This window comes from Hesperophylax consimilis, chromosome 8 (genome assembly GCF_061612785.1).
Source record: "Hesperophylax consimilis isolate HC1 chromosome 8, BYU_Hcon_1.0, whole genome shotgun sequence".
NCBI lineage: Eukaryota > Metazoa > Arthropoda > Insecta > Trichoptera > Limnephilidae > Hesperophylax > Hesperophylax consimilis.
The window spans coordinates 41188302-41216298 of NC_142843.1; the positions used below are offsets into that span (position 1 = coordinate 41188302).

Here is a 27997-nt window from a genome sequence, read left to right on the forward strand (position 1 = left end):
TTTTATGGCTACTTTGTTTGAAATTTATCTATCCGGCTACTTTTAGAGTTCTCTGAAATTTAGTAGAATTATGTTTTGTTACTGTTTTCACATAAAACTTCTACACCCAAATTGCACAACTTGCTATGATTATTCGTTGTATATCTAGAACAGTTCGTTTTGTGATAAACTCGATAAGTACCTGAGCAAATGGTTTTAGTAGTGGGAAATGTGGTAGCCGTGTAAATAATTGCACATTTCGTTTATTTTGGAAAAAATCATTTTATTAGGTTGCGTGACGTCAGAAATGTCCGACGTCATCTTCTATTATTGAAAGACGAGAGTTGTTGAACGGTATTGGATTGAATCGCGAGTTGTTTTGTTTAAAATGTTTGTTTCCCATGGGAGTGACGGGTGGTATCGTTCATAAGTGTATTTTTTGTTTATTTTCATTCTGTGTCGATCTTTGCTTCGCGTCCGTGTGATGGTGAAGCTTATTGTAGTGATGTAATTCAGATGGGATGCCATTGCGATTGTTTAACTCGAGCTTATAATGGAGGAATCCTTTAGCATTCCACCGGAGGAGTGTGGAGATTCCGAGCTCGATCCAAGAATTCAGGTCAGTGGTGTTAATGATATCGACTCGTAACAATTCATATTTGAATTATTTTAACGAAGTAATCTGAAGTACATACATCGCCGCCAAAATGAGTGTCAGCTTTAACGATTATTTCGCTGGGGAGATAAATGGGTACGACGTCCTGTACCAAAATATGAAATATGGACTGAATGCGAGTAAAGAATTCTCTGACTTTCTCAGAGAGAGGTCTAACATAGAGGAGTCTAACTCGAAGTTACTAACGAAGCTGGCGAAGCAGGCCAATGGCGGCTGTATGCAGGGGACATTCGCCCCCATGTGGGCGGTGCTGCGCAGCTCGGCCGAAAAGCTGTCCACCCTGCACCAGCACATGTTCCAGAAGGTCAGCGAACTGGTTAAGGATGTGTCCCGGTACGCAGACGACTTGCACAAGAAGCACAAGGCTGTCAAGGACTCCGAGTCCAGCACCCTGGAGGTGGCCCTCATCATTCAGAGTACTAAACAAACGTTACAGAAAGCTAAAGACATTTACACCATTAAGTCTGCTGAGCTTGAGAAACTTCGTAAAGATAACGCTTCAGCTAAAGACATTGAAAAAGCAGAAGTTAAGTTGAAGAAATTGCATGATGATTATAAAGGGATAGTTGACAAATATTCAATGGTGAAACAGGATTTTGAAAAGAAAATGTCCATGACTTGTAAACATTTTCAAGATGTGGAAGAAGCTCATCTCAAGCAAATGAAACAGTTTGTCGGTACCTACGTAGAATTAATACAGAATAATCATGATCTAGTTGGCCAGGTGCATATAGACTTTAAACATCAGTGTCTGGAGATGACAGTGGACAAGTTGCTAGAACAGTTTGTACTGGAGAAGTACAACAGCATGGAGAAACCGGCTCTAATGGACATCAGCGCCCAGCTACCCAAGCCTGTATCGGCTAATAACTCTATCTCGGAGAGCGATCAGATCACAGCTGTGACCAACGGTGCGCACAAAAACACTTCCACTATCATGAAGCTCAGCAAGAAAGAGCCGTCGTTTGCCAGTAAAACATCTCGTCGTACAACTTCTCTACTAAACTTGTTCACTCCAAACATCCAGAGCAAAGACGAAAGCAGCAGAAGCATTGACGGGGCCACCCCGTGTTCTGCGCCCTCCAGTCCTAGCGGCACGCAGGCCGCTGCCGCCTCGCAGCAGCCGGCAGACAAGGCAGACGACTCCCAGATGGGCAGGAACCCTCTGCGAGAGTCCAAGTGGTTCTTGAGAAGCAGAAGAACTAAACCTAAGCTAAAGAAATCATCTAAAAAGAAGAAAGAGGAAGGTGGCGAGAACACGGCCACCATAGAGGACAAGTCCGACCTAGAGGAGAAGGAAGAGGAAGCAATCTCTAAAGACCTGGAATCCATCCAATCTCCCGAGGTGGATGAGGATGGGTACTGCATTCGGCCTAAAGATGAGAAAGGCAGCATCTATTCCACTTCTGATTCAGATTCCGAAGATGACAGGGAAACTAAAATTCACGTAGAAATAAAACCGCTCAGTAATGGCGCTGCCCCTATGTCTGCTAGTGTGGATGAACTTCTGGCAACTGTAGAAAACCTTTCCCTATTCCCCGCTGGCACGACGAGAAGAGGCTCAAACGCCAACCTAGCCAAACCCAGCAGTGATCTTCTCGGCCTTAACTTCTTCCAGAGTCCTACTGGGAGTAATCCCAGCTCGCCCCTGGGTAGTGCCGGGAACCCATACGCCCCCTTGCAAGGCTCCCACGGGGCCCTGCTGGAGAGCCCTACACCTGTATCATCTACGGATATGGGCGACCTATTCTCTGAAGTGGGGGACATCAGTCAGTCAGGGCCGGATCGCCGGGTGGTGACTCCCTCGGCATCCAGTATCGCCATCCCTCGTCCTCCCTCGCGGCGTTCCGAGACCGGGGAGTTCCGGGCTGCCGGGGTCACGGGGTCCTCCAGGGGGCCTTCTCCTCTCACTATAGGCATGGCGGACACCATTCCCTTGGCGGTAGCTTTCCATGAAATCATTCACAGTTACTTCAGAGGCACGGATGAATCCAAATGCCAAGTCAAGATGTCCGGAGACATGATGCTCTCCTTCCCCACGGGCATCGTGGGAGTTCTCGCTAACAATCCCAATCCTGCCAAGCTTTGCTTCCGCTTACGAAACACTTTAAGACTGGACAACATAAGTCCCAACAAGCAGCTAATAGCTATCAACGCCACTCTTTCCACCAAAGATAGCACTGTCTTGGAATTCAATATGCCGGCACTGACCTCATTGCTGAGAAGGCAGTCTGAAAAGAATCCAGGAGCTTCGTATTTCAATGTAGACATTTTAAAGTATCAAGTTAAACCCAAGCTGGGAGCTGCTTCCTGTCCCTTCCAACTGGTCTCCTATTGGAAATGTGAGAGTTCTCACACAGACTTAAAGATAGACTACAAGTATAATCTGCACGCCATGAGCTCCCCGTCTCCCCTGCTGAATCTATCGGTGTCGGTGCCTGTGGGCGGGGGCATTCAGAAGGTGGTGTCCATGCCCACGTGTGCGCAGGCCGGGGCGGGGGAGGCGGCCGGGCTCGTGTGGAAGTTCACGGAGCTCTCCCAGCATTCGGACAACCACGGAGTGGGGTCCCTGCGCGCCCGTGCCGAGTTGGCGGCCGGGCCCTCTCCCCGGAGCACCATCACCTCCCAGTTCAATTGCGAAGGGGCCACGCTGTCGGGGATAGAGTTTGAGCTGGTGGGCAGTGGCTATCGATTATCCCTGGTCAAGAGAAGATTCGTTTCGGGGAAATATATCTGCGATGGGGAATGACGATAAGTGAATAGATAAAGTAACGTGATTCTGACGGTATGTGATGTAACAAGGTACTGAGTCCGCCGGGGGTGGGTGCATTAGTCCGGCGGGTTGAGCGTGTTCCAGTGAGGTGAGGTGAGCGTGCGGATGTTCCGGTATGTATTCTTTACATTGAACATATTGAAATAAGAGAACTTGCCAAACAAACACTGTAAGCGACAGCCCGCCTGTCTAATGCCCGGCCAGCCCCGCCACAGTAGAAATTAATGCCTCTTTCTTTGAAGGAAACCGTGTTGAATGTCTGTACATATGATAGTTATTTTATATGTTACGTGTTAAATATACATATATTATACAAATATTATTATTCACTTTGAACAAAACTAGCTGTAGATAATATGGAAATGGAAAAGTTAGGGTTCTGTATCGTAACTTGAATCTTGTCTGACTTATCGTAACTAGAAAACAAATAATTAAGTTACCAATTTTATGGTCAAAATTATGTTTGAATGAAGTTTAGTTGTTGGTAATTCCAGCTACATTATTTTAATTTTTCTTAAGTTGGATATCTGAAGTTTTAATGTTATATTTTTTAATTACTTCTTCACCTTTCACATCCAAACCAACTACTTGTAATAATACATGAAGTGTCTTAACATTCCTATACATCTTTGCGTATTAATGAATTGATTCCATGAAAATAATAGCCCTTCGTCCCACTGGGTTGGTATCAATACTGAATCGATACAAATCAGAGAACCTGCTCGGAAAAGGTAAGGTTACTACTGTTCGCAGTACAGCCATTTCAGGACTTTTCTGCGCCTTGTCCTTTTGGTACCGATACCGACTCGGTCAGACGACGGGCTTAGTCAGTAAATTAATATTTAATACTTGCACCCAAATTTCGAAATTTTTTGCTTTGTAAAATTCAAATTAAATATTTATAAATTACTTTATGAAAAGCATCCCCTTTGGAGGAGACTTATGGATTTAATTAAACCAGCTTTTGGCTGTTATAAAAAAAGATATAAAAAATACTATACTTGACATGTGATATTCATATTTATAAAGTTTAATATTTTGTTGTTTTTCCTTTTATGTTTTGGGAGTATCATCACCAGCAAGTTACCTTTTTAATGTGATATCATTCTTTAGATGAATTGTGTGGAAAAAATTATAATATTTATGAATTTTATGTACAAATAATATGTACAAGCATAATACATAACTTTTAAATCATTTTATAGCATATTTGATATGATCACTGTAAGAACCTGTTATGATTCAAATTTAATTCCGTAATATGAATTGTAGTAAATAGATAGAATCCAAATCTTTATATTATTTGAAATGTGTCAATACATTGTCACTGGTTGTAGAATATGCTGCAAAGTCTCCTCAGATCTCTTACGACAGTTGGGCGCACTAATGTTATATGTCGCCAGTGAAATATGTAAGGATCTTGGTAATGCAATTGAATGTATGAGTGTATGTTGTTTTGAATGTGTTTTGTCAGTTGACATAAATGTTTTAATAATTGTGCTAAGTAAATGCCATATTTGATTATTCATGCAGCAAGTACGACTGAGAGTACTTGGCCTGGGGGAGGATGCCTCTATCGCTCGCTACCAACACTCACATCATTACCTGACAAAATACAATAAGTACTAGGGAGTTATTGTTATTCATATTATGAATTATCACTCCAGACTACCGCTTGGTACGCGTGCCATTATATAGTTAGGATAAGACAGATTTTAAAGAAGGCTCTAATGTTCTTGAATTGAATGTTCTGCACCGCTGTAGATAGGGACTGTATATTTTTAACTAGAAGTTTAAGTAACTAACTAAGTGGTCTGTACGGAAATGGGTGGCACATTTTTCAAAGTGCCTTCATTTGTGAAAACATTGATTAATTCTACCATAGGTTTGTTTGTTTGTGTGTTGTGTTATATAACACAAGTAGAGTTGATACAGTGCCGACACAGTTCCATCAGAGTGTAAAGCAGGTTCTCTGCTTATGGTGCTGTGGTGCTGTAATGCAGTAGTGCAGTAGTGCTAGCGGCTCCGGCAATCCATTCCATTGCACTTTGTATTCATAGAAAATATGTTTAATTATCTCTCCTACATTTTATTTTTAAGACTTCTATTTGGCCTAATTTGTACACTCACTTTATAAAGAATTCCAAGCAAATACTTAATATTGTTAGTACTGCCTTTCCAAGTCATCACATTAATAATAGAACTTGAAATCCAAATTGTCAATTATTGAATTTCAAAGAAATTCTCACCACTCCTCAATAGTGTTACAATCTGCATCAATATTATATAGCATACACAATGTACCTATTTCTTTTTATTTTAATAATTTTCAAATTTCCATTAATAATCTAGCTTCCAAAGATCATTCCCATGTGTACCTTTTCGACAAATTATTATTTTAATATTAAATTTTCTATTGTCTCCTCTCTGTTGTAAACCTAAATCATTAAGAATGATTGTATCAATGATGATATCATCACCACGCTACACCAACGTCACTACTTTAATTAATGTTTTAATCATTATCTTAAATGTTTTTTATATCACTTGATAAGTTAGTCTTTATTGATTCTGTAAATGTAATTGTCTCTGATTGAATTTGGAAATAAGTTATGGATTCTGTGTCAATTACAAGTGTGGCAATTGAGCTTGTGAAGCCGGTTGACCTGTTATCTTAACCCCATGAAACAATGATGCCACCACGGAGATGTAATTTACAGCTGGCTCCAGCCGACTCCTCTCACGAGGAGGTGATTGGTATCAATACTCCATCAATTGACTCCTACGACATGCCTGTAGAATAATTTTGCATTTAGTTTAGATTTCAGTGGGTCTTGTTAGATTTATCATTCTATTGTTACCTTTACCTGGAAACTGTTCAGGGGAGTCTTGCGGAGGAGTTTGTGATGTTCTCTCGGAACTTAACAAGCCCTTTCCGACTGTCAGATCTGGAGGTTATCAAATCTCTCGTATTTTATTTACGGCATCAGCTTGTTATGTAAATATTTAGCATGTCTGTTACATTATATTATATACTCATTGAATGTTTATTTTCTTTTCTGTTATTGTTTACGTGACAATATTTTTGTATATTATGGCAATATTATTTCAATAAAATTATTGGAAACAATCAAAATTCAATGATGGCTTTTTGTTGAATGACAGCTTTGGAAAATTCCTCTCATTAAACATCTGCCTGGGATGGGAAGGAGACAGAGCTTCCAGAAACAACTTGTTTGACTGCGAGGAGCATTGGATCCCTGAGCTGACCGCCATTACACATTTCTACAGCCCTGTCTAAATCTAAATAACACGACAGAATCGCAACTCATTGCTAATTGAAATAACATTATATCTTTTGAATGAGGCTCTGTGTAAACAATCTGTGTGGACTATTAAATATGGGAGAACATTGCAGATGCTATCAGCGTGTTATCAATGGAAACATGTTGTGTGTGGAGATGTGATACCTTATCTATGTAAGTATTCCTCTAATCTAGTTCCTACACATGTGCATGGCCTTGCATTCCTCACGGTTTTGGCACTAGTGTGGCAGGAAACATGGTGCTTACAGTGTTTCTATGGTTCTGCTTATTAATCAATATGTCGGGTGTAATCAATATGTACTGCGGGCCGAGAGAGGAGGGCGCCATTCCTTTGTTCACACATTGGATGAGACACGGTCCGTTATTTGGCTGAATTCACCCAACCATTGATCCTTCTAACACGGTTTATGCTTTACAAATATTATCCAATTGATTTAAATGCCATCGTAGCTATCACAGATTTTTCCGACGCAATGCTGGAGTAAAGTATTTGGTTTGTATTACTGCTTTTTTCCTCGGGTACACTTTAGATTACATCTATCTGTATTAGAGAATGCGATGATTCAAAGAATCTGTAAAATAACCGACACAATTCAACAGATCTACAATATTCTGATGGAAAACCTGGTGTCGATGAAAATTTCAATAACATTTACAAAAGAGGCAGCTGAAAAGTCCTAATGAAAAATAGGAAACTGGTTTTATGTACATAAAGTTGCATCGTCAGTGTAAACTCTGCAGAAATGTGGAACGTCATCTATTCATTTGGAAATGCTTGGACAGATTTTTATACTGAATATACTTTTCTCACTTTCGTAAAGAACCCCAATACCGAGTATCCAGGGGTAAAGTGCACTAACTTCGGGTGGTAATTATACAAGTAAAAAAGATGAACAACTTTTTTAGTTTCAGGTCAAAAAGTTAAATAGTTTGTATGGAAAAAGAAACATTGGAATTTCATTTTTAATTATCTTGTTTCCTTCTGTCGTCATGTAGCCATGTAGAATCACCTCTCGAAGTTTGTGCACTTTACTACTGGTCACACTGTATACAGGGTGTATCGGCACGTACCCGACAAACTTTAACCAGCTATTCCTTAGCATATTTGGAGTAAAAAATCTTATGTGCACTTTGCTGTCCGGTAACGTTTTTTTTTAATAAAAAATTTATTATTCATATTTTCACCACATGTCACCACTGTTTTATCCTTTGACAGAGTTTGAAAACCCATCTGGCAAATATTTTATTCGAATTCCGTTGAATAATGCACGTGTGTACCTATATTGGCGCACGTTTTCAGTCACAACGAAATAGCACGGCACCATTCGTCTCATTTTTAACTATTATTATTTAGTGTGTGCGAAAGAGCGAAGACGCTTTTTGACATACTTGCTTATAACAGCTGTTTAACACGAAACGCAATGCCAATGACAGTGATGTAGTGTGGAAATTTTAATTTTTTTTATTTTTAATTGAAAAAAAAATGCTACCGGACAGCAAAGTGCCCATAACATTTTTTACTCCAAATGTGCTAAGGAATAGCTGGTTAAAGTTTGTCGGGTTAGTGCCGATACACCCTGTATAAATGAATAATGAACCTTCCAGCCAACACTAGTTCATTGTTAGGATAAGTTTTACAAAAAAAGCAGCATTGCCAAACAAACACGCCGATTAACTAATTAGGAGCTACTGGTGGCCGGTTTATCACCATTTTAATCCTGTCATTAAAGTTACTTAACAAGTAGATACTCGACAGTTTTAAACTAAAAGTGGTAAAAATACCATCTAAGACCTCTGAAACAGCTCAAGAAAGAACAGGAACATAACACGGCTTCAATTCTAAACTAACATTATTCTATTGGTGATTTGAATCTTAAATCAATTCTAGTTGAGATCAGTGAAAAAGTCTGGACCATAAGGACGGGTTGTTTCACAGAATTTGAACAATTCATCAAATTTTGAAGTAAATTTTCAAGTTCTATGAAAGTTCATTCAAGTTCTGTTATCATTTCAGTTTTGTGGAGCAATTGGTTTACATGATATAATAACAGAACTTGAAATTAATTTTGAAATTTGATGAATTGTTCAAACAACTCCTTAGGACGGGTGGTTTCGGATAATTTGAACGATTCTTCAAATTTCAAAGTTAATTTTCAAGTTCTGTGAAAGATTTTTTCAAGTTCTGTTTTTATTTCAGTTCTGTCAAGCAACTAGCCTATAATGATATAATAATAGAACTTGAATATGACTTTCACAGAACCCAAAAATGAATGTTGAAATTTGATGAATTGTTCAAATTCTCTGAAACAACCCGTCCTAAGTGTTTGCATTAGTTACACTTTTAAAAACGACAAGCAAAAGTTAAACTGTATAAATATATAAATATTTTTTTGTCTTCTATAGAATAAAAATCTACTAGACCGATTTCTAGATGATATGAAAATATCAAAGTTTGTTCTTATTAGTGTCAGGAGTGTTTAGAGAGTGGTTTCAATGGTATAAGAAGTCGGGGACGCCCGAGGAAGAACATTGAAATTTGATGAATCATACAAATTCTCCGAAACAACCTGTCCTAAATCTTAAAGTTTAAAGGTTCCGATTTTTTTTACATAAATTAATTTATTTATCTCATTAATGATTTGTTAGTCATAGTAGAGTAATGATCTCATAATGGTTTTTATATTATATTAGTATCTGTGACACTCATCTGTAGATTATAATAATAAATTCCAATGAATGTTAAATCCTTATCTGAAATGCACACTGATTTGTGCCTTATCTGGTTATCGGGGCTGGGCGTTTCTTTCGTTAAACATTTTATATCACACCGATATTCTTCGCACATTCTCAGAATATTTCTTATATTAGTATCTGTGACACCCATCTGTAGATTATATGATAATAATAAATTCCAATGAATGTTAAATCCTTATCTGAAATGCGCACTGATTTGTGCCTTATCTGGTTATCGGGGCTGGGCGTTTCTATTCAAACATTTTATATTACACTGATATTTGCACATTCTCAGAATATTTCTTCTGTTACTTATAATATGTAAAGTATAAAGTAACCCTCTCCAATCAGTTTTATTCCCTCAAGTCCTTATGTTACAATTATCCTCAATATTTACATTTCCGGAATATTTATTCTATTACTTATAATATGTAAAGTATAAAGTAACCCTCTCTGATCAGTTTTATTCCCTCAAGTCCTTATGTTACAATTATCCTCAATATTTACATTTCCGGAATATTTCGTCTATTATAATATGTAAAGTATAAAGATCAGTTTTATTCCCTCAAGTCCTTATGTTACAATTATCCTCAATATTTACATTTCCGGAATATTTCTTCTATTACTTATAGTATGTAAAGTATAAAGTTACCCTCTCCGATCAGTTTTATTCCCTCAAGTCCTTATGTTACAATTAGCCTCAATATTTAACAATCAACACAAAATTTAAAGCTTTTGTCTTTTATAGTTTGGTCGTAGCTGGCAACAGTCAGTGTGGTTCCATGTCATATCTCCCTTTATTTCTGTTGTGTTTGATAGTAATGTATGAAATGAATAATAAAATTATCATATCTGGAAAATTGCGAATAATGGAATAAACGCAATGTTTCAATGAATACTTGCAATAAATTACTGACCTTTGTTGTATAGCAAAGATTGGACAATTAAATCAGTCTTTGTTATTGTCACCTAGGTTCAATTTTAATACTCTTATTAAAATATGGTTTTCCCGGTCTGTTGGAAAATCTTTTACTTTTCCGCAAAATTACAGTTTTAAAAGTGATGTTATGTTTACTTTTTAGTATTTTGCAGCAAAAAAAAGTGGTAAAATGTAATTTTTTTTTCATGACTTTTCGAATTTCGCATTATTCTTATGAAAATTCACATTTTTCGCGTACAAATTCACATTATCGCAAATGTGACTCTTTATAAAACCTATTTTTTATGTGTACAACCTTAAGATGGTATTTATATGAATACTGCATCTACAGTAAACTATAAAATGCAGGATTTGTCCTAAATTGGACAAAACTAGTGACATTGTATGGTTTAAACTGGTCAAGGTCAGTACAAAATAACAGGTAGGTATGTTGACACATTATGTCTTCTCTAACGATAGGAAATCTAAGTTTTCTATTTTCTTGAAATTTACTGTGTCAACTTTTTCTGTTCTTCATCAGAATTGGTTTACCACTGATTTTGCAAATTGAGTTTTAGGACAGTTATGTTATCAGAACAAAAATGGGTGTATATAATTGTATTTTTTTATCACAAAACTGATAAGGACATTGACAGCAGGGTTAATAGGAAGTTCGCTTAATGGAGAGGGCTCAATGCAATAGTCATTTCATAATGCAGGATCTAACTCTTAGGAAGGGTTGTTTCGGAGAATTTGAACAATTCTTCAAATTTCAAAGTTCTGTCAAGCAACTAGCCTATAATGATATAATAACAGAACTTGAATAGGACTTTCACAGAACCCTGAAATGAACGTTAAAATTTGATGAATTGTTCAAATTCTCCGAAACAACCCGTCCTAAGTGACCAGTTCAGGCATGATGGGGGCTCCATCGAAGCTACATAGAGTCAAGTTAGCCTTGGATTTGGTAGAGCCCCAAAATACCTGAAAGAAACGGGCTGTCCGTTTGATAGATTTCCCTTTCTTAACAAACGAATTACAATCTTTAAAGCACAGGCGTCAGGTAGATATGTTGTCCTTGTTCTACCAGTATTACAATAGAAGAGGCTCCGAGGAACTAGCTTCATTGATCTCTTCCGTGTTCCATCCTCTCTCCACTGTGGAGATGTGGCCATGATTAGTTATTTAACCCGTAGGAGCTAAATCCCTGCATTTGCAGTGCATGTTACAAGGCGCTGCAATTGTAATGTCAAGGGTTAGAGGAATAGTAGAAGATGTATAAATATGGAATAAGCCTGGACAGAATGTATGGTGTTCCATCCTCTCCGACTGTGGAGATGTGGCCATGATTAGTTATTTAACCCCCAGGAGCTGGACCCCTGCATTTGCAGTGCACGGTACGAGGCGCTGCAATTGTAATGTTAAGGGTTCGAGGAATAGTAGAAGATGTATAAATATGGAATAAGCAATAAGCCTGGACAGAATGTATGGTGTTCCATCCTCTCCCACTGTGGAGATGTGGCCATGATTAGTTATTTAACCCGTAGGAGCTAAATCCCTGCATTTGCAGTGCATGTTACAAGGCGCTGCAATTGTAATGTCAAGGGTTAGAGGAATAGTAGAAGATATATAAATATGGAATAAGCCTGGACAGAATGTATGGTGTTCCATCCTCTCCGACTGTGGAGATGTGGCCATGATTAGTTATTTAACCCCCAGGAGCTGGACCCCTGCATTTGCAGTGCACGGTACGAGGCGCTGCAATTGTAATGTTAAGGGTTCGAGGAATAGTAGAAGATGTATAAATATGGAATAAGCAATAAGCCTGGACAGAATGTATGGTGTTCCATCCTCTCCCACTGTGGAGATGTGGCCATGATTAGTTATTTAACCCCCAGGAGCTGGACCCCTGCATTTGCAGTGCACGGTACGAGGCGCTGCAATTGTAATGTTAAGGGTTCGAGGAATAGTAGAAGATGTATAAATATGGAATAAGCAATAAGCCTGGACAGAATGTATGGTGTTCCATCCTCTCCCACTGTGGAGATGTGACCATGATTAGTTATTTAACCCCCAGGAGCTGGACCCCTGCATTTGCAGTGCACGGTACGAGGCGCTGCAATTGTAATGTTAAGGGTTCGAGGAATAGTAGAAGATGTATAAATATGGAATAAGCAATAAGCCTGGACAGAATGTATGGTGTTCCATCCTCTCCCACTGTGGAGATGTGGCCATGATTAGTTATTTAACCCCCAGGAGCTGGACCCCTGCATTTGCAGTGCACGGTACGAGGCGCTGCAATTGTAATGTTAAGGGTTCGAGGAATAGTAGAAGATGTATAAATATGGAATAAGCAATAAGCCTGGACAGAATGTATGGTGTTCCATCCTCTCCCACTGTGGAGATGTGACCATGATTAGTTATTTAACCCCCAGGAGCTGGACCCCTGCATTTGCAGTGCACGGTACGAGGCGCTGCAATTGTAATGTCAAGGGTTAGAGGAATAGTAGAAGATGTATAAATATGGAATAAGCCTGGACAGAATGTATGGTGTTCCATCCTCTCCCACTGTGGAGATGTGGCCATGATTAGTTATTTAACCCCCAGGAGCTGGACCCCTGCATTTGCAGTGCACGGTACGAGGCGCTGCAATTGTAATGTTAAGGGTTCGAGGAATAGTAGAAGATGTATAAATATGGAATAAGCAATAAGCCTGGACAGAATGTATGGTGTTCCATCCTCTCCCACTGTGGAGATGTGGCCATGATTAGTTATTTAACCCCCAGGAGCTGGACCCCTGCATTTGCAGTGCACGGTACGAGGCGCTGCAATTGTAATGTCAAGGGTTAGAGGAATAGTAGAAGATGTATAAATATGGAATAAGCCTGGACAGAATGTATGGTGTTCCATCCTCTCCCACTGTGGAGATGTGGCCATGATTAGTTATTTAACCCCCAGGAGCTGGACCCCTGCATTTGCAGTGCACGGTACGAGGCGCTGCAATTGTAATGTTAAGGGTTCGAGGAATAGTAGAAGATGTATAAATATGGAATAAGCAATAAGCCTGGACAGAATGTATGGTGTTCCATCCTCTCCCACTGTGGAGATGTGACCATGATTAGTTATTTAACCCCCAGGAGCTGGACCCCTGCATTTGCAGTGCACGGTACGAGGCGCTGCAATTGTAATGTTAAGGGTTCGAGGAATAGTAGAAGATGTATAAATATGGAATAAGCAATAAGCCTGGACAGAATGTATGGTGTTCCATCCTCTCCCACTGTGGAGATGTGACCATGATTAGTTATTTAACCCCCAGGAGCTGGACCCCTGCATTTGCAGTGCACGGTACGAGGCGCTGCAATTGTAATGTCAAGGGTTAGAGGAATAGTAGAAGATGTATAAATATGGAATAAGCCTGGACAGAATGTATGGTGTTCCATCCTCTCCCACTGTGGAGATGTGGCCATGATTAGTTATTTAACCCCCAGGAGCTGGACCCCTGCATTTGCAGTGCACGGTACGAGGCGCTGCAATTGTAATGTTAAGGGTTCGAGGAATAGTAGAAGATGTATAAATATGGAATAAGCAATAAGCCTGGACAGAATGTATGGTGTTCCATCCTCTCCCACTGTGGAGATGTGACCATGATTAGTTATTTAACCCCCAGGAGCTGGACCCCTGCATTTGCAGTGCACGGTACGAGGCGCTGCAATTGTAATGTTAAGGGTTCGAGGAATAGTAGAAGATGTATAAATATGGAATAAGCAATAAGCCTGGACAGAATGTATGGTGTTCCATCCTCTCCCACTGTGGAGATGTGGCCATGATTAGTTATTTAACCCCCAGGAGCTGGACCCCTGCATTTGCAGTGCACGGTACGAGGCGCTGCAATTGTAATGTTAAGGGTTCGAGGAATAGTAGAAGATGTATAAATATGGAATAAGCAATAAGCCTGGACAGAATGTATGGTGTTCCATCCTCTCCCACTGTGGAGATGTGACCATGATTAGTTATTTAACCCCCAGGAGCTGGACCCCTGCATTTGCAGTGCACGGTACGAGGCGCTGCAATTGTAATGTCAAGGGTTAGAGGAATAGTAGAAGATGTATAAATATGGAATAAGCCTGGACAGAATGTATGGTGTTCCATCCTCTCCGACTGTGGAGATGTGGCCATGATTAGTTATTTAACCCCTAGGAGCTGGACCCCTGCATTTGCAGTGCACGGTACGAGGCGCTGCAATTGTAATGTTAAGGGTTCGAGGAATAGTAGAAGATGTATAAATATGGAATAAGCAATAAGCCTGGACAGAATGTATGGTGTTCCATCCTCTCCCACTGTGGAGATGTGACCATGATTAGTTATTTAACCCCCAGGAGCTGGACCCCTGCATTTGCAGTGCACGGTACGAGGCGCTGCAATTGTAATGTTAAGGGTTCGAGGAATAGTAGAAGATGTATAAATATGGAATAAGCAATAAGCCTGGACAGAATGTATGGTGTTCCATCCTCTCCCACTGTGGAGATGTGGCCATGATTAGTTATTTAACCCCCAGGAGCTGGACCCCTGCATTTGCAGTGCACGGTACGAGGCGCTGCAATTGTAATGTCAAGGGTTCGAGGAATAGTAGAAGATGTATAAATATGGAATAAGCCTGGACAGAATGTATGGTGTTCCATCCTCTCCGACTGTGGAGATGTGGCCATGATTAGTTATTTAACCCCCAGGAGCTGGACCCCTGCATTTGCAGTGCACGGTACGAGGCGCTGCAATTGTAATGTTAAGGGTTCGAGGAATAGTAGAAGATGTATAAATATGGAATAAGCAATAAGCCTGGACAGAATGTATGGTGTTCCATCCTCTCCCACTGTGGAGATGTGGCCATGATTAGTTATTTAACCCCCAGGAGCTGGACCCCTGCATTTGCAGTGCACGGTACGAGGCGCTGCAATTGTAATGTTAAGGGTTCGAGGAATAGTAGAAGATGTATAAATATGGAATAAGCAATAAGCCTGGACAGAATGTATGGTGTTCCATCCTCTCCCACTGTGGAGATGTGACCATGATTAGTTATTTAACCCCCAGGAGCTGGACCCCTGCATTTGCAGTGCACGGTACGAGGCGCTGCAATTGTAATGTTAAGGGTTCGAGGAATAGTAGAAGATGTATAAATATGGAATAAGCAATAAGCCTGGACAGAATGTATGGTGTTCCATCCTCTCCCACTGTGGAGATGTGGCCATGATTAGTTATTTAACCCGTAGGAGCTGGACCCCTGCATTTGCAGTGCACGGTACGAGGCGCTGCAATTGTAATGTCAAGGGTTCGAGGAATAGTAGAAGATGTATAAATATGGAATAAGCCTGGACAGAATGTATGGTGTTCCATCCTCTCCGACTGTGGAGATGTGGCCATGATTAGTTATTTAACCCCCAGGAGCTGGACCCCTGCATTTGCAGTGCACGGTACGAGGCGCTGCAATTGTAATGTCAAGGGTTAGAGGAATAGTAGAAGATGTATAAATATGGAATAAGCCTGGACAGAATGTATGGTGTTCCATCCTCTCCGACTGTGGAGATGTGGCCATGATTAGTTATTTAACCCCCAGGAGCTGGACCCCTGCATTTGCAGTGCACGGTACGAGGCGCTGCAATTGTAATGTTAAGGGTTCGAGGAATAGTAGAAGATGTATAAATATGGAATAAGCAATAAGCCTGGACAGAATGTATGGTGTTCCATCCTCTCCCACTGTGGAGATGTGACCATGATTAGTTATTTAACCCCCAGGAGCTGGACCCCTGCATTTGCAGTGCACGGTACGAGGCGCTGCAATTGTAATGTTAAGGGTTCGAGGAATAGTAGAAGATGTATAAATATGGAATAAGCAATAAGCCTGGACAGAATGTATGGTGTTCCATCCTCTCCCACTGTGGAGATGTGGCCATGATTAGTTATTTAACCCCCAGGAGCTGGACCCCTGCATTTGCAGTGCACGGTACGAGGCGCTGCAATTGTAATGTCAAGGGTTAGAGGAATAGTAGAAGATGTATAAATATGGAATAAGCCTGGACAGAATGTATGGTGTTCCATCCTCTCCGACTGTGGAGATGTGGCCATGATTAGTTATTTAACCCCCAGGAGCTGGACCCCTGCATTTGCAGTGCACGGTACGAGGCGCTGCAATTGTAATGTTAAGGGTTCGAGGAATAGTAGAAGATGTATAAATATGGAATAAGCAATAAGCCTGGACAGAATGTATGGTGTTCCATCCTCTCCCACTGTGGAGATGTGACCATGATTAGTTATTTAACCCCCAGGAGCTGGACCCCTGCATTTGCAGTGCACGGTACGAGGCGCTGCAATTGTAATGTTAAGGGTTCGAGGAATAGTAGAAGATGTATAAATATGGAATAAGCAATAAGCCTGGACAGAATGTATGGTGTTCCATCCTCTCCCACTGTGGAGATGTGGCCATGATTAGTTATTTAACCCCCAGGAGCTGGACCCCTGCATTTGCAGTGCACGGTACGAGGCGCTGCAATTGTAATGTCAAGGGTTCGAGGAATAGTAGAAGATGTATAAATATGGAATAAGCCTGGACAGAATGTATGGTGTTCCATCCTCTCCGACTGTGGAGATGTGGCCATGATTAGTTATTTAACCCCCAGGAGCTGGACCCCTGCATTTGCAGTGCACGGTACGAGGCGCTGCAATTGTAATGTTAAGGGTTCGAGGAATAGTAGAAGATGTATAAATATGGAATAAGCAATAAGCCTGGACAGAATGTATGGTGTTCCATCCTCTCCCACTGTGGAGATGTGGCCATGATTAGTTATTTAACCCCCAGGAGCTGGACCCCTGCATTTGCAGTGCACGGTACGAGGCGCTGCAATTGTAATGTTAAGGGTTCGAGGAATAGTAGAAGATGTATAAATATGGAATAAGCAATAAGCCTGGACAGAATGTATGGTGTTCCATCCTCTCCCACTGTGGAGATGTGACCATGATTAGTTATTTAACCCCCAGGAGCTGGACCCCTGCATTTGCAGTGCACGGTACGAGGCGCTGCAATTGTAATGTTAAGGGTTCGAGGAATAGTAGAAGATGTATAAATATGGAATAAGCAATAAGCCTGGACAGAATGTATGGTGTTCCATCCTCTCCCACTGTGGAGATGTGGCCATGATTAGTTATTTAACCCCCAGGAGCTGGACCCCTGCATTTGCAGTGCACGGTACGAGGCGCTGCAATTGTAATGTCAAGGGTTCGAGGAATAGTAGAAGATGTATAAATATGGAATAAGCCTGGACAGAATGTATGGTGTTCCATCCTCTCCGACTGTGGAGATGTGGCCATGATTAGTTATTTAACCCCCAGGAGCTGGACCCCTGCATTTGCAGTGCACGGTACGAGGCGCTGCAATTGTAATGTTAAGGGTTCGAGGAATAGTAGAAGATGTATAAATATGGAATAAGCAATAAGCCTGGACAGAATGTATGGTGTTCCATCCTCTCCCACTGTGGAGATGTGGCCATGATTAGTTATTTAACCCCCAGGAGCTGGACCCCTGCATTTGCAGTGCACGGTACGAGGCGCTGCAATTGTAATGTTAAGGGTTCGAGGAATAGTAGAAGATGTATAAATATGGAATAAGCAATAAGCCTGGACAGAATGTATGGTGTTCCATCCTCTCCCACTGTGGAGATGTGACCATGATTAGTTATTTAACCCCCAGGAGCTGGACCCCTGCATTTGCAGTGCACGGTACGAGGCGCTGCAATTGTAATGTTAAGGGTTCGAGGAATAGTAGAAGATGTATAAATATGGAATAAGCAATAAGCCTGGACAGAATGTATGGTGTTCCATCCTCTCCCACTGTGGAGATGTGGCCATGATTAGTTATTTAACCCCCAGGAGCTGGACCCCTGCATTTGCAGTGCACGGTACGAGGCGCTGCAATTGTAATGTTAAGGGTTCGAGGAATAGTAGAAGATGTATAAATATGGAATAAGCAATAAGCCTGGACAGAATGTATGGTGTTCCATCCTCTCCCACTGTGGAGATGTGACCATGATTAGTTATTTAACCCCCAGGAGCTGGACCCCTGCATTTGCAGTGCACGGTACAAGACGCTGCAATTGCAGTGTCGATGTTGTACATTCATGTTGCCTTTGGATATTACCTCTACTAGTTAGTTAAAGACAAAAATAAAAAATGTCACTTTGTAAATATCTTTGTATTTAATCATTGAAAACCTTGTGAAAGCTACACTTTACATGCAATTATCTCAACATGTGATAGCAAAGACAATAAATAATATGCTTGTTGGACACTGGGTTACACTTATCACTGTAAAAATATTTTTTTTTAGATTATAACGGCCAAAAATAATGGTCTTATCATGACATTCCACGCAATCAAAGCATAATGACAACATGTTACACTTTATTTATATAATTCTCTATAATATGTCTTGCCAAGAAAGGATTTCACTTACACTTATATTTAGTTTTAATTTGAAAGGAATTGTTTTTTGGTTGCAGCTTGAGTTGGAGAAGCTGAACACGGCCACTGCCGAAATCAACAAGTTGGAACTGGAACTAGATGTAAGTATGAATAGGCAATAGAAGACAGATTGTTTCCTAAGCATCTTTTGTAATAACCTCTCAGCTACTAAACGCACTGTAAAGAGCCCACAGATACTAAAGTATACAACTTTGACTACAAATCACCAAAAATACTTTATTTTTGTGAAGGAGTCAATATATGTACATATGAATAACCTGACTATATTTGAAAATCTCCTACTGCCATCACAGTAAGCTAAAAATGTTGCTTATGTCGTGATATATAATATATATATGTAAAGAAAAATATAATTTTCTTTAATTCAAGGCAATGCCGAGCTTGTCTCGTCATTGTGGCTGTGTGTGTCGTGGACTGGCTGGATGTGCGCCACAGTACCTACACAGTCGACTCGATATTTCGTAATCTATGGTGACATAATAAAAATAATCTATGGGTTGTGACAAGGCAGATTGATGGGAATAATTTAAATAATTTGTAATTGCTATTGTGATTGTGATAAAGGAATTGACATAACAATTAACAACATTAAATGTCGTTTTATAATGATATTTTCCTTGTGATTTGAATGACAGTCAATTAAAACACAATTGAGTTTCTCTGTAATGAAAGAAGAGGTTTATTTAGTTAATCTCACAAGATTTACATAAAGAAAGCATTCAGTAACAAAACATTACCTGTAATGAAAGAAACGACATTTAATGTTATTAATTGTTATGTCAATTCCTTTATCACAATCACAATAGCAATTACAAATTATTTAAATTATTCCCATCAATCTGCCTTGTCACAACCCATAGATTATTTTTACTATGTCACCATAGATTACGAAATATCGAGTCGACTGTGTAGGTACTGTGGCGCACATCCAGCCAGTCCACGACACACACAGCCACAATGACGAGACAAGCTCGGCATTGCCTTGAATTAAAGAAAATTATATTTTTCTTTACATCTCCCCCCCTAGGGAAGACAATAAACCCCAACCTATTAAGTATCCTCTTTTTGGTTCATTAATGCAGGTACTGGAGTTAACTTTGAGATGTGGAAAAAATTTGATTCTGATTTTTGTCGACCAGTGTTTATCTTGTAAATTGAGTTTGATAATTTTTCTATAATTTTGTAGGGTCCGATTCTCAATTCGTCTAGCTTCTTCCTATTAAGTTTGTTTCCATTCTCCACAAAAACAATATCACCAACGTTGAAGTTGAAGTGTCTCCTGCTTTTATCGTAAATTATCTTGTTGTAATTATGTGACTTCATAGTATTTTCCAGAGCTTTTTTTCTGTCTTGCATCAAACTGATGTCGGTCTTCTTAAGTTTTAACTCATTTGGCAAAATCGTAACATCTGTGCCGTTAAGTAGATACTGTGGCGCATATCCTGTGACAGTGTGCTCCGTTTCATTATAGATTTTTACACAATTATGTGCTATAGTTGTCCAAGCTACTTTTGAGTCATTTTCGTTAATTTTGCATCTAATTTTATTGACCAGTGTTTGGTTCAATCTTTCATTTAATCCATTTGAGAAAGGTGAGTTTACTGCAGTAAAAATTATTGGAATACTTTTTTCATCCAAAATTTTTTTGAATTCTCTAGAATTGAGACCCGGGTATTGGTCTGAGAGTATCATGCCGATGTCATTAGTTTCTGTGGAATTTACGAGTTTGATGAAATCATTGGTATTTTGAGTTCTTGATGTCAAAATATATGCAAACCTCGTAAAATGGTCTGATAGCAAGTGCAAGTATCTCTTTGTTGACCGTGAACCCCCGAAACCGCCTATTGTATCAATGGAACATATTTCAAAAGGTTTTGTTGCGGGACCCAAGAGGGATATCAATCCATATTTGTTTTGTCCTCTTGATTTGTTCTTTAAACATACTGAACAACTTTCGCAGGTTCTCTTTATATTGTTTGTCATATTTTCTGCTGTGTACAACGAGCTTATCATTTTTTGCATTTGTTTAATTCCTATGTGACCTATGTATTAACATTTTTGATAAATACTATGCTGAATTTTTCTGATAGAATTATTTTTTCTCTTTTTCTCACTTTTTTGTAATAAACATTATTCTTCGATATCAATTTATCTCTTCTGCACTGTATCTTCTCATTTTTCACCTGATCTTTTAAGATATCTTCTAATTTTATTAAGTTGATAACTTTTAATTGCTCATCTTGGTTCTCATCTGGTTCTAAGACTGGGTTTCTGCTTAGGCAATCAGCTTCAATATTGTATTTACCTGGAGAATATTTAATTTGAAAATCATATTGTGATAGGTAGTATGTTAGATCTCCTAATTCTTCATCAGTTACTAGCTGAAAAGTGAAAATTGTCTTTGTTTTACTGGTATTTCAATGGAATGTGCACAAAGGCGGTACTCATTCTTTGACTCTTTTTCCAATTTTCTGGAGCAAACTGTTTTTAGTTGACTTTTTTTAAAAAGGGAAAAGAATTTTATTTTCATTACTCAACAGTTTGGCTCTGGAACCTGTCAACTTTGTGTTTTCTTAAAACGTCCCTTCACACTACTGTGATACCAAAGACAACATAGGACTCCTGCAGTAAATAAATAAAAAACAAAATATGTTTATTATTATATATTTCTTTATTTATTTACGCCTGTTAAAAAGGCTTTTACATAGTTTATACAGTATATAATCAATGCAGTAGATTAGTGGGTATTTATGTATTATACGCCTAAACATAATAATTCAGTGAAACAGTAATAAAAAATAAAATTTGCATTTAAAATTATATAGAACCCATGCAGAAGACTAGTACTATGCGAGGTATGTTATTATAGCCTTCTTGTGACAGTTACATTTTCCGTATAAACATTGTACAAGAAAGAAAAATAAAAGTAAACCTCTAGGCTGGTGCGCGCACATATACGTGCATGAATAAACCGTGCCCTCAACGCATTCATTTTCATTGAAAATGTTTGAACGTCACAAAAAGTGCCGCATACAACCGTTATACTATAAACATCAGGTTAACATGTGTTTAGGGAGGTAATATTATCTGTTATCACGCTATTCTGACGGTTAATTCTTGTTACAAGGTCAGCGAGCAGTGTGTGATATTGCTAACTAGCGTTAAATGTTAAATAGATCCACCTCCGCAATCTGCGGTGACCTTGGGCTGTTAGCTGACTTACAATGGACCATTAATATAATTTAATCACTCTTTCCACTCATTGTCACGCTTCATCCATTTTTATATAGGTTTGTTAATTCCGTTTGACAATTAACAATGAGAATCTCCAAATAGTATAAAATAAAATCGCCATCTGTGTCCGTCTCTTTGTGCGCTTAGTTCTTCTAAAGTACACAACGGATTTTTATAGGGTTTTCACTATCATTTAGAGAATTTCTTCTGGAAGGTTTATAAATATTATCCGTTCATATTATATTTATAGAAAGTAGAGAAAAGTCAATGTTTCGGGCGCTTACATTGCTAACGCTGGCTAAACCTTATGAGATATATGGGAATTGGTATTTTTGATATATCAAAATAATGTACTACGGAATTGTATGTCTTAAAAGACCCCGCCACCTCAAAACTTTAGTAAGCTAGTAAATAATAATCTTCTATCTTCTACGTGAATAAAAATATAAATGTTTGTTTGTTCAAAATCTTAAATCTCCAAAAGTTCTTCGCCGATTGCTTTGAAATTTTGATACAACGTTGCATTCGAATACGCATGTGTTTTTGTATATCTATATTATATAGATGTCACCTGCGACAGGTAAGAACATGCTCTTTTGTAAAAACATCTATCTGTTGGACGTAAAAGCAACACGCGCTATTTTTTCTCTATCTGCACACACAGACTAATATTTCGTAACTTAAATCATGACTGTTAAAGATGAATTAATTGGAAAATGTAGTTGATGTAGTTTGACAGGCTTGGTGGTCTGGTGATTGCACTAGAACTTGCATTGCCCTAAATTAAGTTTTTGGAGCAGATTATTTTCTAGAAAAAATAGGCAGGCTTGTATTTTAAAAAGATTTTCAAAGCTTTAAATTATTTTAGAACCATATTTTACCCTTCAGGCCTCTGGCATATTGACCGTTATATTTTTTAAAAATGCTGTCAGAAAGTCGGCGAATTTGTGTATATTTCCGCTTCTCAATAAAATTCAAATAAATATGATATTAATTTTTGAAATATTAAAATTTTGAAATCAAACAAAAAAATTTTAAAACTGGTTCACCCTACGTTTTTTCATCTAAACAGTGAACTAAAATTACTGATAACATAAAAATACATGTATTAAATAACTGTCACCTAATTTTTGGTCTTTACATATAAAAATAATAAAAATCATAGTTTATTCTTAAATTGGAGTGGGAAACTTTATTTCATAGAGGTGTAACATTTTAATTATGCTGTGGTTTACTTTGTATATTTGAATTTAAAGGAACAACTTTTTCTATTTCATGTTTCAATTAGATTTATTATTATTATCTTCTTCTTCACTGATATGAAGCTTTGTGTTTTCTCTTTCCAACCCCATTTAGTTCATATTTCTAACTATGAGGGTAAGGGAGACAACAATTTTTATGAGACTAACATCTATTATGGGTAATAGCTGTTTGTTCCCTAAACTGAACAAATTAGCCTGAAAAATTATACTTACCTTAAAAAAAACTTTGCTAAATTTGGCAAATGTTGACTGTGATAGATTTGTGGGATAAATTGTCAGGAAATATTTGTATAGACCCGTCAGTAGGAAGAGTGAGAAATAACCTCAAGGGTTGCGAGTTTAATAACACAGTGTCATCTGCGTTGTAGGAGTCCAACACGACGTTTCGCATGCTGCTGAACGAGGCGACGCGGCGGCTGAAGGGTCTGGCGGCACGGCTGGGCAACAGTGTGGACCGCGCGCGGCCTTACCACGAGGCGGCCAACGCGGCAGCCAGTGCGCGCGCCGCGTGCCAGCGGGCCGCCGTGCAGTATCAGCGGGCTAGCGGTCAGTACACTTCTACTTCTTGTTCATGAACTTTCTAACTTCCAGCTTTGGTCATTGGACTTTGTTTTCACTCATCTAAAGCCTGTATTCTTATCATCAGCCCATCTGAGGGCGACTTCTGCACAAGGAGCCAGGTACTTCACCATCTTCTTCCCCATCTCCTTCCCCTATCCTGTACTTGTAGCCTGACCACAAAATCAAATGTTTCGTCTTGAAAGTTTCATATATATGTAGAAATTTGTACTTATGTATTTCAGTATTTATCAAACTATGACGCAAATTAATCTGTAATTTATTTTTCCAAGCCTTAATCCAATTTATTATTTGATTCCAAGAGCTAATCTATGACTCTTGTGTTCTATAAGTTGATCTGTAGTTTTCTTGTTCTATGAATTGATCTGTGGGCTGACCTGTGTTTGTTGTGTTGTGTAGAAATCCACGCGGCCGCCAAGGAGACGGTGGCCCTAGCAGAGCAGCGCTTCAAGAGTAACCAGCACGAGCAGTGGCAGTTTGATAATGCCTGGCAGGAGATGCTCAATCATGCCACCATTAAGGTACCTGTTCATTTACTTATTATCATTTGGATTCCGCAAGTGCGTGAGAAATAGAAAAGTAATGAGTTAATAATTTTCAGGTTATGGATGCGGAAAACCAAAAGGCTGAGAGTGGCAGAGAACACATGAAGAGAGCACAACTCTTCAATGCAGCTGAAACTAAGGTATTGAAAGTTTTAGAGCTTCTGTCTTCTTCTTCTGTCTTCTATCTTCAGTATCCATTGTGGCTTCATATAGAACACTCTTCAAGGGACTACCTGCTAAAGTAATATCAACTATTCAAGGCTTTTCGCTTACTAAGACCTGATGAGAGGCTGAACGTAGTGAAGAGAGGAAAGAGATGGAGAAGAGGAAAGTCAGGAGGTTACCTGACTATTCAGAACTGGTTATCAAACACTGCTAATGCCATTTCAAATAACGTTTTGATTCTGAATGGTGGTCCTTCACCAGGGCTATACTGAGAGCATCTACCACTTAATCTGTTGGTTTTTAGAAATAAATTAACTGAATTCGAGTTAAGTTGTCATAGATAAGATTTGGTCTTTATTATTATTACAGTAGAACCCCGATAATTCAAAGAAATGCAGAATTCAATATTTTCACCAAAAAAATATTCATATTGCTGGTCTTTCAAAGCTGTTGGTATTTTAGTGAATCTCTGTACCTAATTAAAGTATTGTTATTAATTAAACACATGAATGTTTATCCCAGCTGCAGCACATGGAAGAGCAGCAGCGCAAGCACATCGCCAAGTCGCGGCCCTACTTCGAGGAGAAGCAGCTCTGCCAGGAGCAGCTGGCCACGCAGAAGTCCCGCATCGAGCAGCTGCAGGGTGAGGTGGGGCGCGCCAAGGCAGGCTACGCAAGGGCTCTGCGCGCCCTCGAGGACATTTCCGAGGAGATCCACCGTAAGCGCCGGAACCTTTACGGAGACAACGAGGAGTGCCCTGTGGGGCCGAGGGAGCCGGGGGTCGGGGCTGAGAAGGAGGTCGACTACTCGCTCGAGTCGGAGAGGTAAAACTGTAATTTTATTATCTAAACCTTTTAATCATACATTTTTTCAATGTATTTTACATTCCATTTGATTCCTCTTGGAATATCATTTTCCTACATCAATAAATGATAAGTGCCGCCAAATTAGTATTTATGAACAACGCTAGAGGAATTTTTTTCGTCAGAACATCCAACCAAACCATTTTCAGTTTAACAAAAATGTATTCCATACAACGTTAAGTTACAGTTCAATCTAATCTCTGTGGACCATAGCATTTTGCATTCAATCTTAGGAAAACACTTCCTTGCAAATAGAGTAGTGGGCGCATGGAACAAGCTTCCACAATATGTCATCAATGCTACAAATATAAATCAATTTAAAACTCCATTGGGTTCTTATTTGGAGAGACGAAAAGATTAAGTATTTATTTTCTATATTTATATCAACTCAATTTTTGTTAAACTTATCGTGATTTGTGTAGATATGAGCGCATCAGCAGAATGCTGCCTGTTCATTAAATAATATATGTATTTGTGTTAGACATGATCAAGACACGCGCCACCCAGAGAGTACAGTACCCGAAGAGGAATGCGGGGCGGGGGGCGGGCTGGAGGAGCTGCGGAGGCGGGTGCGGCGACTGGCGGCGCGGCCCCTCGAGGCCGGTGGCTCCCACGGCGACTCCAGCTGGGAGGAAGAACTCAACTCCACCGTGCAGCGCCTTGACCAGATGCTGCTGGCCCGGGAGCAGGAAGCCCGCAGCCGCCAGAACAGAATGCTCACCGCTTCGCAGTCCGTTCATTCCTCTCGAGACAAACTCTCTGAACCCTACCCCTCTGCAGTCCTGCGCTCGCACTCCTCGCACGATCCCTCCCAGCTTCTCAGACACTCTGACATCTCTCTGTCTCAAGACCAGGCCTCTGAGCATCCTGCCCCCGCTCCCACTCAAAACGCTCTCTCCCAGAAGTCTGAACAGTTTCTCAGCCAACCGGATATTTCTTCGTCTCGTACCTTATTCCCCAAACTGTCAACCATGTCCACAAACCCCCCCGAGTTCTCTTCCTCTCAGTCCTCTTATGATAATTCTCTGGAAATGAACTGTGAACCTTCGTTAGACTCGCTAGAAAGTTATACGGCTGAGGATGCTAAAGATGTTAAAGTTTCTCTGCAGGAAATGTCGAAATTGCAGCTTTGTCTCTCTGTTTCCACTCTTGAAGATCTGTTGCCAGCGGGATCAAAAGATCTTCCCATTATTCAAAGTATTGGAAAGACAGCAAAAGATTCTAACGATGATACTAAATATGTCCCCTTTTCTTACAAAGTAACTTTTGAGGATTTTCAACCTTCTCCGAGCAAATCCCATTCGGGACAAAATGTTGAATCGGATAATTCAACTTCTGAGAATGAGAAACCATTTCAAAACTTGAAAACATTCCAAGGTTCGAATCAAAGCTTGGAAGCAGTTAGCGATGTGGCGAGTGATGATGGAAGTGGAATGAAAAGCCCAGAACCCATTAACCCTGTTTCATCAGCGGTGCTTCAACCGGAAGTCGAGGTTGGCAAGCCGAAGCGGGCGGCATTTGGGGCTCAAGATTAAAGTGTGATAATGCGGTGGTTGTGAATGTTAATATTTGCTGATGATAATGATTGACAGCTAAATTACGCCTGTTGAAGACTTGTAGTAATTCTATGATAAAAAAATTAGTACATAAATATTATATAAGAAAGATAGGAATATTAAAGTGTTTATTCTGATGTTTTTAATAATTTTAAAATGTAATGTTTATTGTTGTGTTTATTTAATATAATAATTTTGATCTATGCTTTCGCTAGAAGATTGGAAACTACTTTAAGCACTTATTTATATTTTTTTCAAAGTACAAATAATTTTTTAATAATTTAATGTATTTCGTGTAATTTTTGTACTGTCATATTAGTCACTATTTTTTGTATTTATATTATTGTGATTTGTGATTACAATCAAGTCTTATTCGAAATCGCTATTTTATTTGATGAAGAATTCTTTCAATAAAAAAAATTTCAAAGTAAATTTTTTACAATGAAACTCTCTTATGAAGTTTTCCAAAGCATCGAAAAATAAATTCTGATACATTAATACTTCTTACGTGGGAACTTTATTAGTGCAGTTCACCGTACATAAATAAATAAAATCTGGAAAAATGACTTTTAGAGATGGTGTATTTCATTGCCTTAGTTTTGGCCTATACTTTATATAAATATATTATTCTGTATTAATATCACTAACGTATCATGTGCCATCACAAACATTTGTGCACTCAAGTACTTAAATACATAATCTATAGTCTCGGGCTATACAAGCCGTATGTAGCCTGTAGCGTGTTGATTAAATAAATAAAATACATTTTTCTATAACCTTGTTTTTCATTTATAATTTGGAATTGATTCATACCTACAGAGGTTAATACTCGTACACTGCAATACACTGAAGTCGCAAATA

General features: G+C 39.2%; 3 protein-coding genes across 3 annotated transcripts; 2 read left to right on the plus strand and 1 right to left on the minus strand.

The window, feature by feature from the left end:
- Positions 1–78: 78 nt before the first annotated feature.
- Positions 79–27873, plus strand: LOC149422077 (SH3 domain-binding protein 5 homolog). Its single transcript, XM_089634284.1, has 7 exons — positions 79–598; positions 18950–19012; positions 23797–23974; positions 24407–24528; positions 24609–24692; positions 25240–25541; positions 26062–27873. Exons 1-7 carry the CDS (start codon positions 533–535, stop codon positions 27113–27115), a joined length of 1869 nt encoding a protein of 622 aa, XP_089490410.1. The 5' UTR covers positions 79–532; the 3' UTR covers positions 27116–27873.
- On the plus strand, positions 535–6569 carry LOC149422078 (F-BAR domain only protein 2). Its single transcript, XM_089634283.1, has one exon. It carries the CDS (start codon positions 687–689, stop codon positions 3402–3404), a length of 2718 nt encoding a protein of 905 aa, XP_089490409.1. The 5' UTR covers positions 535–686; the 3' UTR covers positions 3405–6569.
- Positions 19894–22756, minus strand: LOC149422079 (uncharacterized). The gene is made up of 2 exons (XM_089634695.1): positions 22738–22756; positions 19894–20974 (listed from the first exon to the last, which is right to left on the minus strand). The coding sequence occupies exons 1-2, from the start codon at positions 22754–22756 to the stop codon at positions 19983–19985; spliced, it is 1011 nt and encodes a 336-aa protein (XP_089490821.1). The 3' UTR covers positions 19894–19982.
- Positions 27874–27997: the final 124 nt, after the last annotated feature.

What these genes read in the sequence shown, in the direction of transcription:
- LOC149422078 (XM_089634283.1), top strand. Translation starts at nt 687, where the DNA reads ATGAGTGTCAGCTTTAACGATTATTTCGCTGGGGAGATAAATGGGTAC.
- LOC149422077 (XM_089634284.1), top strand. Translation starts at nt 533, where the DNA reads ATGGAGGAATCCTTTAGCATTCCACCGGAGGAGTGTGGAGATTCCGAG. An exon ending in AGCTCGATCCAAGAATTCAG is followed by an intron (nt 599 to 18,949) that starts GTCAGTGGTGTT and finishes TTTTGGTTGCAG; the next exon opens with CTTGAGTTGGAGAAGCTGAA. An exon ending in TACTCGCTCGAGTCGGAGAG is followed by an intron (nt 25,542 to 26,061) that starts GTAAAACTGTAA and finishes TATTTGTGTTAG; the next exon opens with ACATGATCAAGACACGCGCC.